General features: G+C 49.2%; 1 protein-coding gene across 15 annotated transcripts in view; it reads right to left on the bottom strand.

Annotated features, from left to right (window-relative positions):
• Positions 1-19,906, bottom strand: part of CNOT1 (CCR4-NOT transcription complex subunit 1) — a 201,879-nt gene that overhangs the window by 178,921 nt on the left and 3,052 nt on the right. For all 15 annotated transcript variants that reach the window (XM_068128263.2, XM_068128266.2, XM_068128271.2 and 12 more), the window contains exons 5-10: positions 15,216-15,270; positions 6,468-6,671; positions 5,774-5,942; positions 5,491-5,617; positions 3,943-4,053; positions 3,294-3,467 (exon numbers count right to left, since the gene is read on the bottom strand). In XM_068128263.2, coding sequence (XP_067984364.2) covers positions 3,294-3,467; positions 3,943-4,053; positions 5,491-5,617; positions 5,774-5,942; positions 6,468-6,671; positions 15,216-15,270 — 840 coding nt within the window. The remainder of the gene's footprint in view (positions 1-3,293; positions 3,468-3,942; positions 4,054-5,490; positions 5,618-5,773; positions 5,943-6,467; positions 6,672-15,215; positions 15,271-19,906) is intronic.

Raw genomic sequence — 19,906 nt, 5'->3', positions numbered from 1 at the left:
GTGAGGAGCTCAGTTGTGCCAAGGAAGGACTTCATACAACGGAGAATGCCCAGTCGGCGACTGGCTTTGGAGGCCAGCATGGAAATGTGGCTCTCCGAGGAAAGATCATGGCATATAGTGAGACCCAAAAATGAGTGACAGAACTTCAAGAGGATTGTTGAGAAAGTTAATGGGAGGGTTTTCCAGACGGTCTTTTCAGAGACAGTGAGATTTGTCAGGATTGAAAGACATGTTCCAAGTGTTTGACCAGTTTGTGATTTTAACCAGGTCTGCTGAGAGAGAAGAAGCCAATCTGACGAATGAGAGATGACAAAGCAGAGTGTGGAGTCACCAGCAAAGAGATAAAGCATTTTCCAGAGAGTTGGAAAGACCATTGATGAAGATTAGAAAAAGCACAGGGCTCAGAACACAGCCTTGAGAAACTCCAGCTTGGACAGGAAGAAGAGATTAAAGAATTCAATTGAGAGCCACACGTTGACGACAGGAGAGGGAGTCTGTGAGCCATGCGTGGAGATTGCCATGCATGCCACAAGAGGAGAATTTGGTAAGCAGTGCAGGGTGCCAAAAACGTATCAAAAGGCATACTGTCAAGTCAAGGTCAAGGGAGACTGCTCTGATTTCCTGTCAGGGATTGAGGACCTCCATACATTGTTGAGAAAGCAGAAGCAGCTTGTCCACAGTAGAGTGACCTGGTCTGAATCCAAATTGATGATCTTAGATCAAGCCATTGGAGAAGAAGACAGATTTATGTCAGAAGAGATGATGGATCCCATGAGCTTACTGCTGATGATTGGGAGCGGGATGATTGTTCTGTCGTTGAAAGGATCTGTTTTTGCACCTTTTTGTATAAAGTGGTAATGCTTGCCCAATTCCAAGCAGATGGCAGATGACCTTAAGCAAAAGAGAGGGTGAATAGAGAGAGAGGGTGTGATGGAGCAGCAGGGCAGGTTTTTAGGATACGTGGGCTGATGCCGTCTGGTCCGGTTGCAAAATCTGAGTCGAGGCTTGACAAAAACTTCGCCACCTTGTCAGGAGAGAAGGACAGAGTCCAGGAGCAGCTGGGTGCGACTGGGTAAGGTGGGTACAGAGAGTGATGGGTTTGGCACACAAGATTTTGAAGTAAACAGAGTTTGCTTCAGAGTTGAGGCATTCAGCCTTTTCATGGGCAGTGTCATCTGTGCAGCCCTTTGAGGTAAGGGTGGATATGGAGGGGGAAGAAACACCAGAAACAGACTTAACCAGATGCCACCAGGATTTGGAGGAGGAAGTTAAGTTTAAGTGTCGACTCAAAGCTCTCACTCGCACTTCGAGACAAGAATCAAAGCTGAAATCGCTCCAAAGGCAGTTCAACAAAGTATTGACTCAGGGGGTTGAATACTTATGTAAATTAGATATTTCTGTACTTCTTTTCAATTATTTTTGCAAAAATTTCGAAAAAACAGAGAATTCCACTTTAACATTATGGGGCATTATGGGGCATTATGTGTAGATCAGTGACAAAAAAAAAACCTCAATTTAATCCATTTTAAATTCAGGCTGTAACAACAAAAAGTGAAAACGTAAAGGGATGTGAATACTTTCTGAAGGCAGTGTACATTTCACTGTTAATCCTCAGTATCTATTAATGTTCCCACTGCAATCACCAACATGCTGGTTTTAAGGTTTGTAAACCTATGTAAACGGTTGTTTCACTGTGTGGAAATAGATGTCGGGCTATGTAAATAAACAGTTTTTATATATCCCGCAGGATAAGACGAGAAATAAGAATCATTTATTTCGCAAAGCACTGCACCCAAGGGAAACGGTGCTGCAACCTCAGCTTCTTCTTCTTCTTTCTTAATTTGCAATACAAGGCTGTGGGGTAGCATAATTGGCTGAGGGCACGGCTGGGCTGCCTGTAGGTTCGGGAAGGAATATGGACTTTGCTTATGGTGCTGGCGATAGCTCGCAGACTTTTCATGAAGCACATCATGGGATCTATAAGTGCACCAACTAATTCAGGTTGACAGGATTCCCAGTTTAACGTCCAATCGAGGGACGGCACACCCAATGATGAATCACCAGGATGACAGTTTATAGCTGGGTTGAGATTCAAACCAAGGCGAGCCAGATGAGATACAAGTGTGCGTACCTCTAATAAGTCTAAGCCATCCTATCAGCTCCACCTTTTCTGCTCAGATCCAAGCACCCCATTAAAGATCGAGTTCAAGCCATGAAGCATGATGTTTGGAAATATATATAAAAAAAAATAACCACCTTTAGAGGCCATTTTTCCCCGCAAAGCGGGGTTGGCCTTTTTCGGGAACCGTGGTTGTTGTTGTTTTTTTTTTTTCGGTCCCCTTTTTGAAGCAATGTTTTACGGCCGGATGCCCTTCCTGACGCCAACCCTTTTTGCCGCCTTTAACGACAAACGGGGAATTACCAGTGAACTGGTACTCAATTAGCCGACCTCGGAAGGATGACAGGCTGAGTCAACCCCCCTGGCGTTAATTCAGCAATCGACCGGGATTCGAACCCAGGATCCTTGGTATCCTAAGCCGGCACCCTAGCCGCTAGCCCAACACCAGGGTTTGCCAGGGAAATGCCAGATGCATTTTGATTGGCTAATTTTAAAGCGACGTTCGAAATAAAGAGAATTTGATAAAAAATCCCTCTATATTTGTTTGACTGATATTTGCATTCACAGGACACTATTGCAAAATAATTTTTCAGTATAGAGTATGGAAATAAATAAAGTTTTCAAAACGTTACTTTAGATGCGATTACTTTTTTGTACACAAGGCCAAGGCTCATGGAAGAGCTCGAACACAGAACAGATCACGACACAACATCTCAAAAGGAACAGCAGAATGAAGTGGGAAAACACCAACAGCTGGGTCGAGGGACAAAATAGACAGACTGACAACAAAGGATGCGGGTAACGATGAGGGGTTGGGGAAAATACATGGGGTAGATAATAAAGATAAAGAAGCAAACTCTGAGAGGAAAAACTGGAAATTAGGTGTTGGTTTACTGGAAGGTAGAAAAGATCATGGATTTGGATGGGGGATGATCTGAGATGGTAGTGACCCTTGGATACCTGGAGTGAAGAATGGGATTGAACTGTTCCATTACAAAATTAAAATATTTGTGGAGGTGATCGATCAATCGAGAATGGAAATGGAGCACAACACGGGCAGAAAAATAATGAGCTCATTATTCGCAACAAACGGCTTCGATATTCTGAGCTTGAATATGAGCTAAAGTACTCCAACCACAAGGGAGAATTTGCAGGTACCTCTTGCACCACTCACCTGTCCTTCTGTGCACTTCCACGGCCGGTATATGAGCTCTACAGGAAACAACACGTCCATGCCCAATCCCTTCTGAATGCCATAAACGACCACCTGCAGCCCTTTGGCATCCTTGAGGAGGAAGCCAGGGTGGTCCAGCTCATACACGACCTCCTTGAAGTTAATTTGCAAATTCTACAAGGTGAAAAAAAAAATAGAAAATTAAGTTCCCAAATCTCACTCTCGATCTGAACCAGCAACAGGCATAACAACAAAGTGGGGGAGGTGAAGGCACATGCTCTTGAAAGAGTGTCAAGCATTCACGACAAGACAACATTTGTGCCATCCTAGTTGTCAAATAGAAACATCAGGCCACAAACAGGTGGGCTTGGTGGAACATTTGCGCAAAGGCTTGGACCACTTTGAATGTGGGAGACTTGCGATCGAGAGACAGGAAACAAGAGACAGGATCGAGAGACAGGGAGGGGGATTTTGAGAAACGCAAGGGACATTTTAAAAGGGGGGGGGGGGGCAGGGAGCATAACTTAATACACATGGAACTTTCACAGGAGGCGGAAATTTGGCCCATCCAGGTTGCACACACACACACACACAAAAACCTTTCCAGCACATTTTCCAACAAACCTTCATGATCAAAGATTGTACTTACTGGATCTTTGACAATTTCTATAAACATCTCCACGTTCCAGGTGTGTGCCTGAGCTGCTTCACTCTTGTCTTTTCCATCACTCCATATACTCCCTCCCGGGCCACAAATTGACTGCATGAAAATAAATAAAACGCAGCGGTGCTCAGAAAACCACTTTGGAAGGTATAACTAAACACCATATCAATTACAATAATTGTATTAAAATAATATATGGGCACAGCAAAGGTAAAATTACATAAAGCTAATTTTAGAAGCAACGAGACTACATTTCCAACGTCCTAAAGTGGGATACTTCTTATCTGAAATTGCCAGATCAGAAGGTTTCTTATGCTGCATTTTTGTTTCATACCATTAAAATGGAGCAGTTTGCAACAAAAAAATGATCAGGCGAAGATTTCTGATCAAGACCCTTAGTGGACCCTGATAAGGAGTCCTTGTAAGCCAATGCTGGTGATTTTCATTTATCACGTATGTGTTTTGCATTTAGTATCCAATGTAGATGTCATAAAATAATAATCAGCCTCGGGCCCAAATATTTCCGAAAAAGGCTTTTAAGGGTCTGCCACTGCCAAACGCCAGACATGCGCAAATCAAGAAAGAAATGGGTTTTGTTTGATGTGAAGGTAATGTAACACGATTAAGAGCATCAAACCTTTCAGGCACAACTCTATGATTAAACTCTGACAAGCTCTGTCTTGGTCTTTTCAACTCTTGCGTTGCGTTTCCTGGAACGATCTACATTGGCTGTGTTCATGAACCTTGAATGACAGCCATGATGGCAACCAAAATGAAGCTGATGTGTCAAATAGAACAGTCCAGAGCTGAACCTTCTGCCAACTCTTCTCGGAGAAACTGATAATTATTGAACGATCTTTGAGAGATGTACTAAACAACCAGATCTTTTGGACTAAGTTAGCTCTGTCGTTGCTTCGCTATGCACCGCCATTTTGCCTAAATCTCGCTGGTACTCATCAGAGCACGGCAAATTTGATTGGTCGAGATCAAATTTAGTGTACAAGTTCGCCGAAGTACTGCTAAACTGAAGGTTTTTGGAAGTGCAAACAAGGTAATCTTGTGGTCTCCAGTGTTGAAGGATATAATTCAACTGAAATAAAATCAACGTTTCAAAGGCTGCGGTAAAAAACAAAAACAAAATCAAATCGGTGGGTTAGCGCCGCTGGTGCACCATCGTTTACACCACCTTGTTTAACACACTTATATTAGTTATTCGTGCCCGTTTGTGTTCTTGATGACATCAATAAAAACAACAAATTTCCTGTTTGGAATTATTTTGTATTTTATTTGACTGCCAGACAGACAGAAGCAATTACCTCACTTCTCGGTGCACATGAGCACTCAGGATGAGACACCATACAATTTGCCAAATTCTAAGCCAAAGCGCTGCTAAACTGCAGGTTTATGTTCTGATTTGGGTTCTACAGTGCTCACAATTCAATTGAAATGAAGCAGGAGCAAAATAATTATCAAAAAGGTAGTAAAATAATTTCCAAAAATGATCATGGCAATTTTGCAGGGGTTCAGCCGTACCTGCAAGGGCATTCCGTCAGTGAGGCTCGAGTGAGTCACAGCCATCATACTGAGTACACGTGCCACTTGTGTGGCATCCACTTCCCTTGCCCCAAACTCCACTATCAGGTTGCGGCATTCTTCAATACTAGAAACAGGTGGCAGGTTAATCAAAGAGGAAAGTCAAACATGATACCTACAAAAAGTAGCATGTGCGCACTGAAATCAAAACTTCCAAAAACAAAACATCTGTAAATAGGCAAAGGGTAAAGGGATGAAGAGACCACAAATCATCGTAGCTTACCTGGCACAGCAGCTATATCCAACCTCCTGCATGAGATCAGCAAGAGAAGCTCCCATGGGTGTTTTGGCCATGCTGGGTGTGTCCGGCAGGAGTCGCTCTGCCAGCAAGTCAGGGTGTTCTCGATAGAGTAATGGAGAAAGCACCACTGGACAGCGTGCACGTGGGAAATCTATACCACAGCCAACAGCAACAGAAAAACACACAAGCGTTTCTGGAAGCAAAACTTTGATTAAACTAAAATAGATGTCCTAAAGACAGTTGACAAATGGCAGCAGCTCACAGCCTCAACCCAATTTTCAAAAAACCTACAATCATATACCATTAAAACCGAGTGCAGGTCGAGACCTCGTATCACACAATCGCATGTGTGCTACGACTCAATTTACTTCACGACATAATTATCTTGTGGAAAACACTAGCATAGACAAACTCGAGATAAAACTAACTTTGGAAATTCTGGGAGGGGGAACAACAGCTGAACACTAGGAATCTCCTATATTCTCCAACAAATGGATTTAGCGGCAGACAATTCTATGCTCGATTGATGTCGTAAGGTTTGGGCAGTAGATGCCTTCCATTGGTGACATTATTTGTGACAACAAGACAGATCTCGGGAAGCAAGCATGTCAGCGATGGCACAATTCTTTATGCCTTTTCCTTATCATTTATACAGTGTATAATAGCAGCACTGCACCTTTGCGCAACGTCTGCAGGAAGGCCTGCAGCTGCTCCTGGCCCACCCCAAAGGATCCGTGCGACCCGTGGAGCAGCTGCGAAAGCAACAGGTGCAACACCTCAATTGCAATATCCTGGAAGCCACCTTCTGAACTAGCACCAACGTCACTATCCACGTACGAGCGCAGCAAGTCAGGCAGCTTCTGCTTCACAAATTGTTCAGCTGAGGAAACAAAATTACAGAAATAAATATATGGAAATGAAAGAAGCCTAAAGGTTTTTATAAATTTTTTTAATCAAATAACTGATTCAACCTTGCCTCATCAATGAAAACATAGACCAGCCCTCTTTGACGGCGACCAATATGCCTTCGCCAACATTATTACATCATTATAAATAATTGGACCCAGTCTGATAGTCCGGTTCACGATGTTCAGAGCTTGGCTGTCTTTCAGTTTTTTTTTGGAGATTTTCAAACCTATATATTTTTGGAAGCTACAGAGCCGAACCAACAAAAAAAACCAGTTTCCATTTTCTCGGAAGTATCTATGGCGGCCATCTTTGATTTTGAAAAATGACCTCCCGCAAATGCAATTTTCTCAATATTTCAGCTTCAAAACCACACAGGGTCTTCATTTGAATGGCTAAACATACATTTTCAGGGGCGGAGAATACAATGGTACCAGTTATAATGTGGTAAATCACTTCTGGGGGCCATTATACCTTTGTCAAGCTATTTTCCGCTGCATTTTATGGGATTAATGTGTACAACACATACTGACATGTGTCAATATGTGAACTGTGTCAATACTGTGATGGTGGTGGCTGTGTTTATACGTGGTGGTTTCATTTGCTGTATTTGTAGATTCCAGTAGGTATATATCATGAGTGAGATACCTAGCCTTTGTCAAGGGACGCATCAAACCCAGGAATCCACGAACTGGAAGCTGTGTGTGCTGTGCCAATCTGATGATGCGAAGAAAGGCTCACTTGTACAACAACCCAGAATCGACTCATATCAAAATCTGTTGGCAACTGTTGGAGAGAGCCAGTTTGTTTGACGGCAACTATGTAAAAGTTCAAAATCGACTGCAAGACTGCACGAAAGAACAACTCTCCATAGAGAACGCTATATGGCACCGGACTTGCTACTCCAATGCAACTAACAAGGACCAGATACAGCGTGCCAGAGAACGCAGAACCCATGCATTATCAACAGGATCCTACACTGCAAAAAAACGTGGACAGAAGAGTGGAAGCACCGAAATAGATGATTCTGGCCCATCTAACACTTCATCTTCACTGCCGTTCACACGGTCATGTACAGTGCCACTGAACAAGGATCGGTGTTTCTTCTGCCAGAAGGATGATGACCAGCAGTTGTCCAGTCAGGACAGAAAACGCTGGGAAAGATCTCAGAGACACTGTAGAGATGTCACATGATGCCTCATTCAACACGAGATTGAGCACATGTATATCACCGGGTGACGCACATGCAATTGACGTTAGGTACCACAAACTGTGTTGTACTAAACATGTGTTCCATGTTTTGCGAGACAGAAGCAGTAGAGGCACACACAAAGAGAATATGCTACAAAGGGCCTGTTTGATTGAACTGATCAACCTCATTGATGTGCAAACTAAGAACCAAGCTTACCTCTCAATGGATGACATCGAAACCACATATGTCAACATGCTCGGTGCAGACGGCTTGAAAAACCATTCACCTGCATTCAGTAGACATTGGCTGAAAGACAGGATCCTCACTGATACCAAGTGTTTTGTCTGTTCTACAAAAGAACCGAAGGAAACAAGCTGTCCTCTACTCTCCAGCTGCATGTGAGGAAGACCTGGTCCATTCTGCTATCACAAGTGAGGGTGATGACATGACCAACACGAAGGCCATCTACAAAGTAGCACAGGTGTAAATGCATTGCTGATTTCACCAAAGAGAAGCCCGCCAATTCTATACAAGTGTCTAGCAGCATTGACGAAGTTCCGGCTGAACTGTACACCCCAAAGCTCTGGATCATGATAGGGCCTGTGGACGAGTTGGAAACCGAAAAAAGGACCAGTGTTGTCAACAGGACAGCACTCACGGTGAGCCAAAACATCATGTTTGGATTTAAGTCCAACAGACAGGTGAAGTACAAACCTAGCAGCGATTCAGCAACCTTTAGGCAACACTGTGCAAGAGAAAACCCTCAAGTCCTGGGACTGGCTCTAGCTGTTCATCATGACACAAGAAACAAAAGGCTTATGAGTCTTCTCAATGCTCAGGGCTGCTGTGTCTCACATACCCACACCCTGCTACTAGAAACAGCCCTTGCCAATGCTGTCGTTGAAAACAACAGACTGTTCCAAGATCTCTATGTGCCACCCTTCCTAAAGAAGGGCAGCTACGTGTTCTTTGCTGCAGACAACACAGACTGCCGAAGACACTGCTGATGGTAAAGGAACAACTCATGGTACAATCACTGCAGTGTACCAGAAAGCTGATGCTCCTGGAGAACCGATTGCACCACCTCTTACAATAGGTGATGCACAAAGCCTATCGGTCAGTTCATACCATGTAGATGTGCTGCACTGTGACAAGCCCAAACCAAAACCAGTGAACACAACAGAACAGTTTGTCGTCAACAAGACGGGAATCTCAGAATCATATCAGCTGTCACAGCTTGGATGGGTTGTCGCTTCTGCTGTATCCAGGATGATAGGAGATTCCAGCACGATTCTTGGTTGGGCAAGTTACAACTCACTGTTGTCTGCAAGCCAGTCTGTCACTCAAGTTGGAGCCTTACCACTACTCCCAGAGGTGGCACATGAGTGGTCGACCCTCCTGACAGTCATAAATCAAGCAAGCCAGCTGAGGCAGTTGGCAGTTAGCGAAGATCACCCAACTGTCATTTCCTTTGAGATGGCCATCCACGAGAAAGTGGTGCAACTCATAGATGCCCGACCTGATATGAAACGCACTGTTGTCCCCAGGCTAGGCGAGCTACATGTTGTCATGGTTGCTTTGAGAGCTCTTGGTACCTCAATTGAAAACTCGGGCATAGACGATGCCTGGATTGAAGCTGATGTGTACGGTCCTGACGAGGCAAATCCTGAAATGTACACACTACAAACGCTCTCTCCGTGCCCACATCTATTCGTATGCGGCACTTTATGAAATGGCTCTCGAGGAATTCTTCAAGGACAACGCCCAGCTTAAAGACGTTTGCTTGGAGGCAACCCAGGGAGTTGAAGCTGCCTGCTCAGAGGGAAAAAAGAGTGCAAAGACTGAATCTGTGAAACAAGCCAACACCTCCCTACTTCAAACCCTGACTACTGCTGACTTTGTGAAGAAATTCCAAGAATGGGAGACAGAGATCCAAGAATGCCATGTTCAAATCAATGATGAACTACCTACACCGTGTGGAGGCAGTCCTATTCTTTGTGGCAGCATCTCGAAATGCTGACATGATGCTCCATCTTACAGCTGGAGAAGCACTGGGCAAGCTGTTCTTTGCAATGGATTGGATCAAGTACAAGCGACTCTGGCCCCGATATATCAGCGATATGTATGACCTGAGAACCAACCACCCTGAGACCTGGAGAGAACTTGGAGCAGGCAACATATCAGTCACCAAGAATGACATTCCTTCTGTATCTATTGGTGCAGACCATGCATGCGAACATCTGAACAGGTTAATGAAGGTTCACTCTGGGCTCGTTGGCATCTCCAACAACGCCAATGCTAGACAGAGATTCTTCATGGCCACACCAGAGCTCTCAAGCTTGTCCAGAGAGTTTAAGAGTCAGTTCGGCAGTGTAGATGGCAAGATCACAGAGCATCATGACCTTGGATCAAGTACAGTCAAGAGGGAGCATGACAGTTGATAAAATTAAGACGGCCATACTGTGTCACGGCAATCTATTTGCAACTGAGGGGGATAGGCTGCACAATCTGATCACCCATGCCTACATTCCAGATGAGTTTGTCCCTCAGATCTTGAACATTGATGTCACTGGTCAAAAGCTCGATGAAGATTACGTGTCAGAGCGAATCAACGGGGATGTCAGCCTATGGACACCAGTGAAGAAAAAGAAAAACAAAATGTACATGTCTGCAAACGTGAAAACCACTGTGAAACTTCGGGACAGTACTGTAGATCTGATGGAGACCAAGGATCTGTATCGACGGCTTATGGTCCTTGCCAGATCAAGCAGAGACAGAGATCAGAAACACACCATTGGAAACTATGAATTCACTCTGACACCACAGGCATCGTTTGCCCCAGATGGCACAATGCTGCAATGCAAGGACAAGTCAAAGTTGATTCACCAACTTGAGAAGATGGGAACAGCTGAAACATCCCAAGAAGATCAGCAACAGATCCAATTTGCAAGCCTCCAGTCGAAAGATGCAATGGATACAGAAACCATCGACTCAACATCTAACGAAGGTACCAATTCCAGTCGGAAAGTTGCTCTTGTGGATGGTATGGTGCTTGTGCAGAAGCTGACAAAGAAACCTGCCACAGTAGTGACGGTGAAAGATCTGTGGATTGTTCAATGAGAGGCTGGTGTGTCCAACGAGAGACTGTGATGAGATCATTCTCGTGTTTGATACCTACAGGGCTGATTCTCTGAAGACTACAACAAGGGAGAAAAGGAGACAGGGAAAGGACCCAGTCCAGTATCAAGTCAAAGATGACACAAACATCAATCATATTCCAATGAGCCGCTTCCTTTCTCATGACAAAACAAAAGCTGATCTCACCGAGTATCTTGCAGCAAAAACCATTGAATACAACAAGGACTCTTCCAAGCTGCTAATTACATCTGCTGCAGGACATACTAAGAGCAACAGGGAACTGTTATTTGAGGATAACAACCACGAAGAAGCGGACACACTGCTGATCCAACAGGCGGTGCTGGCATCACATTGAAACTCAGCTGATGCAGAGTTAGTGGTGTTCTCTCCAGACACCGATGTACTAGTGCTGGTGATAGCAAACTATGACCTTCTGCTAAGAAACACAAGTGTTTCGATGGTTTCTGGAGTTGTTCAAGTACAGCCTATATGGACAGCTTTAGGTGCCGAAAGAGCAAAGGCTTTGCCTGTCTTCCATGCATTCACAGGGGCAGACAACACAGGGAGCTTCTCTCGAATAGGCAAGACAACCTGGCTGCAGGTCTTCATGAAAGCACGTGAAGATGTCGTCAAGGCTCTGCAGATGCTTACAGAGGCCACTGAAGTGACTGAAGAGATGGTGTCCACATTAGCTGAATTTGTGTGTGCTGCATACTCACCAAAAGGGTTCCAGATAAAGAGCATCCCTGAGCTGCGATGGCATCTTTTCTGCAAGCACATGGCTGAAAGTCAGAAACTTCTTCCTACTCTTGGTGCTCTTAAGCAGCACATCCTGAGGGCACATGTCCAGGCCAGAGTATGGGGCCTTTGGATTCATTGTCCTTAAAATAGAGGTTTGGCTGTTATAACCAGGACCCCATGTGGCTCAGAAGCTGAAATATTGACAAAAATGCCTGCGTGGGTGGTCATTTTTGAAAATCCAAGATGGCCACCATACACACTTCCAAGAAAATGGAAACATTAGTTTTCTGGTTGCTTATACTCTGTAGTTTCCAAATATGTATAGGTTTGCAAATCTCCAGAAATTCTGAACGAAATTACACAACAACCTGGACTATGATTTAAATCCCTTCACCTGTTTTCAAGTATCGCATTTTTACTTGAAATTACATCTGGCCTTTGTCCTCTTGATGCCGAAATATATTAATCAGTTCATCTTGGCATCATAATATGTACTTATACCAAGTTTGGCTGAGTTCCCAACAGCCGTTCTCAAGTTATCGCGGTAACAACATATCACGGACGGACACAAAACAAAGGAGAAAATATGTATATATATATATATATAAATATATATGTATATATATATATATAAATATATATGTATATATATATATATATATATATATATATATATATATATATATAAATATATATATATAAATATATATATATAAATATATATATATATATATATATATATATATATATATATATATATATATATATATATATATATATATATATATATATATATATATATATATATACATATATATACGTAGTGTGTTCAAAAAGTATCCGACCTTTATTTTTCGTGCGTAAAAAAAAGAAGCTAGGCAGGCGTTGATTGGTGCACGTATGTAGGCGATCCTAATGCACACGCGTGAATTTTTTCCCACCTGCAGAAGCTGTCATTCGACGGCAGACCGCCGATGAGTGAGGACATGGAAGTGAGCGCCGTCGGATTTTCGTTTTTGACAAAATGACGGACAAACTTGAACAACGCTACTGCATCAAATTTTGTGTTTTTTGGCCTCGGGGATGTTGGATGCTTCCATTGTGATGACTGCAACTTGGTTTCTGGGTCGTACCCATAAACCCAGGACTCATCGCCAGTGATCACTTGTGTTGAGGAAGCTGGGATCGCTGTTCACAGTCTCCAGCATGTCCTGTGCGATCTCCAAACGGAGTTGCTTCTGCTCAATCGTTAGCAGCTTTGGTACGAACTTCGCTGAGATTCTCCTGAAGCCCAAATCCTCCTTCATAATGGAATGAACGGTGTTGAATCTTGCGGATCGTTTCCACTTGGGAATCGCCAAGCTTTACACAAAATTTGATGCAGTAGCGTTGTTCAAGTTTTTTCCGTCATTTTGTCAAAAACGAAAATCCGACGGCGCTCACTTACATGTTCTCACTCATCGGCGGTCTGCCGTCGAATGACAGCTTCTGCAGGTGGGAAAAAATTCACGCGTGTGCATTAGGATCGCCTACATACGTGCACCAATCAACGCCTCCCTAGCTTCTTCTTTTTTTTTTACGCAAGAAAAATAAAGGTCGGATACTTTTTGAACACAGTAGTATATATATATCTATCTATATATCTATATATATATATATATATATATATATATATATATATATATATATATATATAGAATAATAACGTTGTGGAATGTGGTTTTGGAATAAAGGATAACCCCCCTCGTAAGTAGACGCACCACAACATGTAGCCTCGCGATAGTATAGTTATTTCTTAGTAAATGTAAGGTAGTCTCCTTTCCTGTGTTAGTTTTGCGTTGGGTAGGCCAGTGAGCTTAGGTGTTCTTTTGGCGCTGAAATGCCACGTGCTCAGCCTGAACGAGTCTGGCATGGCCGAAAGGAGGAGCTGCAGGGGGAGTGACCGGTAAGCGCGACCCGCCAGTCAGAGCTCGAGGGGAGTGGCTTACCACGGGAATGGGAGGCGGAGCATGGAACATTCGGGTAAGGCCGGGGCGGAGCTATAAAACCCTGCCCAGAGCCCTCCGCGTCAGAACGCACGAGAACGCGAGAGCGCAAGGAGTCGAGTCAAGAAGCAGAACGAGTGAATTGAATTGCCTGTTATCATCGTTGTACACGAACTTTCCCCGTGCCCCGTGCCCTGCGCTGTATTAATCGCGCTTGAGAGAACGACCCGTTCCGGGCCACAGACGCACGATCTCCTCCTGCCTGCGTTTCCTGCATACGTGCCGTGACCGCCACAGGGCCACGCCGGGCGAGCTGTCCGGGAGACACATCCAGTGTTGCTCTCCGATTGGAAGCGCGTAAATAAATATAAATATATATATATATATATATTAGGTAGACGTTTGGTAATTGTTTTTTGTTGTTGTTTTTTTGTAATACTTATTTATGCTTAAATATAACTGTCATTAATCAACAACAGTAATAGTCTAAACGGTGTAGCCAAGCTTGTATCTGCTAAGAGTAGAGGATCTGCTGTCCCTCTGTCATGTGACCAGATCCTCAGCTCCAATTGATGGATGTTTGTGAGAGACATACACCAGACTGACAGAAACGCTGTTCCAGACAGCATTGCCCTGTGAGTTACGCCATAAAAATATGGCTGCAGAACCACGTAACCAATGACGTCATAAATGTTATATTCTCGAACAATTTACCCCGAGGTCACACAATAAATCATGATCATCTTCCCTCAAGAAACCATCTTGTTGATTTATGACGTCATAATGAAGGCACCTATGACTTCATCATAAACACGTGTTATTCCCCATGGGGAGTATTTTACAATGAGCCACCTTTCAAAAAAATTTCCCCATGGACCCGTTTCGGAGATAGAGGTGCAATTTTTTTCATTTTTTCCCAAGACGTCACCCAAGATGTCACCACGTGATCAACGACGTCATAATTATCATTAAAAATTCTGCAGGAGTAGGCACTCCTCTGGTAAAATTTTGTGGCAATCAGACCAACGGTTGCACGGAAATTTTTTTTAAAGGGAATAAACCAGCCAAATACCTGTGGAAGAACACACATACATACACACATACACCGGATGGACAAACGCTGTTTGTGACAGCATTGCCCTACAGGCTACGGCATAAAAAAAAAGGTAACATCAGAGGTAGAAAGCAAAATATAATGCCTGAAGTGGCAACGTGAGAAATGCATCCCACGCTTATTCCATTAATTCTAATGAGAAAAATTGGATCGATTTTCATCGTTTCGATATTGATCGCACCTTTCAGGAACGCATTCCCAACATAAACCGGAGTCTTACAGTACACAGATAACACTGCTCACAGGTAAAAAGTAAAGAACACCTCCACCTCATAGGCTAGTTTAGCATACCAATCAATACCTGTATTTATATCATTTTTTTTTAAACAAAACTTGAATGCAGCTCACCAAAGTTTTGTAGGTCACAATTACACGAATTCAGCAACGCAAGGCCAAACACAACCTACAACAGAAAAAACACAACCGGATTTTAAAAGGTTTAAAAAAAAACAAAAAAAAAAACGTTTTAACATGTCCGAAATGCAGAGAATAAATATGAAATTACAGATATTAAAAAATTGTTCCGTTGAAGCACATTCACCAACCAACATTGACAACACACATCAAAGCATTTTCCTTGCTTTGTAGTTCTTCTTTTTAAATAGGTAGATGTAAAAATACAAAAACTCTGGACGTTCTGCTACTGGGTGGAGAATAATGCAATGTAATGGACACAAAACCAGGAGGGGAGAGATCCCAAGTGGTCTGTCTGTCTGTATGTAATTTTTCACAAAAAAATGCTTTATCTATCTATAATTCCATTAATCTCTTCTATCTATAATTCCATTAATCTCTGTGTGTATGTGTGTTTGTATGTGTGTATGTGTGTATGTTTGTCTGTGACCGCTGTTTCTCGACAACTACCGGTCCGATATACTTGAAACTTGCCAGGTATATTGCTGGGGACCCGAGGATGTGCCTTTTCAAGGTTTGAAATTAATCGGACAAGTAGTTACCGAGCTATGGCGATTTCTTTACCAAACACCGCAAGCCGTTCGCTTTGGACCAAACCATTTCATGTAAATAGAGGGGGGGGTTCTGTGGTCGTTGCGAATGGACCAAACCATTCATGTAAATAGAGGGGGGGGTTCTGTGGTCGTTACTGCCACGTGGTTTCAAAGTTTTTTTTTTGTTGTTGTTGTTTGCACGCATGTTTTTTTGCACCCACGTACGGGCACGCCCTAGGATGTTTACACACACACACACCCCTACACAAATTTTTTTTTTTTTTTTTTTTGGCAAGGAACGGGCACCCACGTACGGGCACGTCCTAGCTTATATATAGTACGGGCATGCCCTAGTCATTTTAAATGGCGAAGCGAAGTAAAATCATAAAGCGAAGTAAAATGGGACAGCAGACGGAGGGCGGGGGCACAAGGGACGGCAGACGGAGGGCGGGGGCACAAGGGACGGCAGACGGAGGGCGGGGGCACAAGGGACCGCAGACGGAGGGCGGGGGCACAAGGGGCCGCAGACGGAGGGCGGGGGCACAAGGGGCCGCAGACGGAGGGCGGGGGCACAAGGGGCCGCAGACGGAGGGCGGGGGCACAAGGGGCCGCAGACGGAGGGCGGGGGCACAAGGGGCCGCAGACGGAGGGCGGGGGCACAAGGGGCCGCAGACGGAGGGCGGGGGCACAAGGGACGGCAGACGGAGGGCGGGGGCACAAGGGACGACAGACGGAGGGCGGGGGCACAAGGGACGGCAGACGGAGGGCGGGGGCACAAGGGACGGCAGACGGAGGGCGGGGGCACAAGGGACGGCAGACGGAGGGCGGGGGCACAAGGGACGGCAGACGGAGGGCGGGGGCACAAGGGGCCGCAGACGGAAGGCGGGGGCACAAGGGGCCGCAGACGGAGGGCGGGGGCACAAGGGACGGCAGACGGAGGGTGAGGGCACAAGGGGCCGCAGACGGAAGGCGGGGGCACAAGGGGCCGCAGACGGAGGGCGGGGGCACAAGGGGCCGCAGACGGAGGGCGGGGGCACAAGGGGCCGCAGACGGAGGGCGGGGGCACAAGGGGCCGCAGACGGAGGGCGGGGGCACAAGGGACGGCAGACGGAGGGCGGGGGCACAAGGGACGACAGACGGAGGGCGGGGGCACAAGGGACGGCAGACGGAGGGCGGGGGCACAAGGGACGGCAGACGGAGGGCGGGGGCACAAGGGACGGCAGACGGAGGGCGGGGGCACAAAGGACGGCAGACGGAGGGCGGGGGCACAAGGGGCCGCAGACGGAAGGCGGGGGCACAAGGGGCCGCAGACGGAGGGCGGGGGCACAAGGGACGGCAGACGGAGGGTGAGGGCACAAGGGGCCGCAGACGGAAGGCGGGGGCACAAGGGGCCGCAGACGGAGGGCGGGGGCACAAGGGACGGCAGACGGAGGGTGAGGGCACAAGGGACGGCAGACGGAGGGTGAGGGCACAAGGGACGTCAGACGGAGGGCGGGGGCACAAGGGGCCGCAGACGGAGGGCGGGGGCACAAGGGGCCGCAGACGGAGGGCGGGGGCACAAGGGACGGCAGACGGAGGGTGGGGGCACAAGGGACGGCAGACGGGGGGCGGGGGCACAAGGGACGGCAGACGGAGGGCGGGGGCACAAGGGACGGAAGACGGAGGGCGGGGGCACAAGGGGCCGCAGACGGAGGGCGGGGGCACAAGGGGCCGCAGACGGAGGGCGGGGGCACAAGGGGCCGCAGACGGAGGGCGGGAGCACAAGGGGCCGCAGACGGAGGGCGGGGGCACAAGGGGCCGCAGACGGAGGGCGGGGGCACAAGGGGCCGCAGACGGAGGGCGGGGGCACAAGGGGCCGCAGACGGAGGGCGGGGGCACAAGGGGCCACAGATGGAGGGCGGGGGCACAAGGGACGGCAGACGGAGGGCGGGGGCACAAGGGACGGCAGACGGAGGGCTGGGGCACAAGGGACGGCAGACGGAGGGCGGGGGCACAAGGGACGGCAGACGGAGGGCGGGGGCACAAGGGACGGAAGACGGAGCGCGGGGGCACAAGGGACGGCAGACGGAGGGCGGGGGCACAAGGGACGGCAGACGGAGGGCGGGGGCACAAGGGACGGCAGACGGAGGGCGGGGGCACAAGGGACGGCAGACGGAGGGCGGGGGCACAAGGGACGGCAGACGGAGGGCGGGGGCACAAGGGACGGCAGACGGAGGGCGGGGGCACAAGGGACGGCAGACGGAGGGCGGGGGCACAAGGGACGGCAGACGGAGGGCGGGGGCACAAGGGACGGCAGACGGAGGGCGGGGGCACTAGGGACGGCAGACGGAGGGCGGGGGCACAAGGGACGGCAGACGGAGGGCGGGGGCACAAGGGACGGCAGACGGAGGGCGGGGGCACAAGGGACGGCAGACGGAGGGCGGGGGCACAAGGGACGGCGGACTGAGGGCGGGGCCACAAGGGACGGCAGACGGAGGGCGGGGGCACAAGGTACGGCAGACAGAGGGCGGGGGCACAAGGGACGGCAGACGGAGGGCGGGGGCACAAGGGACGGCAGACGGAGGGCGTGGGCACAAGGGACGGCAGACGGAGGGCGGGGGCACAAGGGGCCGAAGACGGAGGGCGGGGGCACAAGGGGCCGCAGACGGAGGCGGGGGCGCAAGGGACGGAAGACGGAGGGCGGGGGCACAAGGGACGGCAGACAGAGGGCGGGGGCACAAGGGGCCGCAGACGGAGGCGGGGGCGCAAGGGACGGAAGACGGAGGGCGGGGGCACAAGGGACGGCAGACAGAGGGCGGGGGCACAAGGGACGGCAGACGGAGGGTGGGGGCACAAGGGACGGCAGACGGAGGGCGGGGGCACAAGGGGCCGAAGACGGAGGGCGGGGGCACAAGGGGCCGCAGACGGAGGCGGGGGCGCAAGGGACGGAAGACGGAGGGCGGGGGCACAAGGGACGGCAGACAGAGGGCGGGGGCACAAGGGACGGCAGACGGAGGGTGGGGGCACAAGGGACGGCAGACGGAGGGTGGGGGAACAAGGGATGGCAGACGGAGGGCGGGGGCACAAGGGACGGCAGACGGAGGGCGGGGGCACAAGGGACGGCAGACGGAGGGCGGGGGCACAAGGGACGGCAGACGGAGGGCGGGGGCACAAGGGACGGCAGACGGAGGGCGGGGGCACAAGGGACGGCAGACGGAGGGCGGGGGCACAAGGGACGGCAGACGGAGGGCGGGTGCACAAGGGACGGCAGAGGCACAAGGGACGGCAGACGGACGGCGGGGGCACAAGGGACGGCAGACGGAGGGCGGGGGCACAAGGGACGGCAGACGGAAGGCGGGGGCACAAGGGACGGCAGACGGAAGGCGGGGGCACAAGGGACGGCAGACGGAGGGCGGGGGCACAAGGGACGGCGGACTGAGGGCGGGGCCACAAGGGACGGCAGACGGAGGGCGGGGGCACAAGGTACGGCAGACAGAGGGCGGGGGCACAAGGGACGGCAGACGGAGGGCGGGGGCACAAGGGACGGCAGACGGAGGGCGTGGGCACAAGGGACGGCAGACGGAGGGCAGGGGCACAAGGGACGGCAGACGGAGGGCGGGGGCACAAGGGGCCGAAGACGGAGGGCGGGGGCACAAGGGGCCGCAGACGGAGGCGGGTGCACAAGGGACGGCAGAGGCACAAGGGACGGCAGACGGAGGGCGGGGGCACAGGGGACGGCAGACGGAGGGCGGGGGCAGACGGAGGGCGGGGGCACAAGGGACCGCAGGCGGAGGGCGGGGGCACAAGGGACGGCAGACGGAGGGCGGGGGCAGACGGAGGGCGGGGGCACAAGGGACGGCAGACGGAGGGCGGGGGCACAAGGGACGGCAGACGGAGGGCGGGGGCAGACGGAGGGCGGGGGCACAAGGGACGGCAGGCGGAGGGCGGGGGCACAAGGGACCGCAGGCGGCGGTACGAGGACGCAAGGGGCCGCAGATGGAAGGTGGGAGCGCAGGGGACCGCGGACGGAGAGAGAGGGCGAAAGGCACCGCGGACGAAGGGCGGGGGCGCAAGGGACGGCAGACGGAGGGCGGGGGCACAAGGGACGGCAGA

The sequence above is a fragment of the Myxine glutinosa genome, chromosome 9 (assembly GCF_964187855.1).
Source record: "Myxine glutinosa chromosome 9, kmMyxGlut1.1, whole genome shotgun sequence".
Classification (NCBI taxonomy): Eukaryota; Metazoa; Chordata; class Myxini; order Myxiniformes; family Myxinidae; genus Myxine; species Myxine glutinosa.
This window is presented reverse-complemented; position numbering and strand designations above follow the sequence as displayed.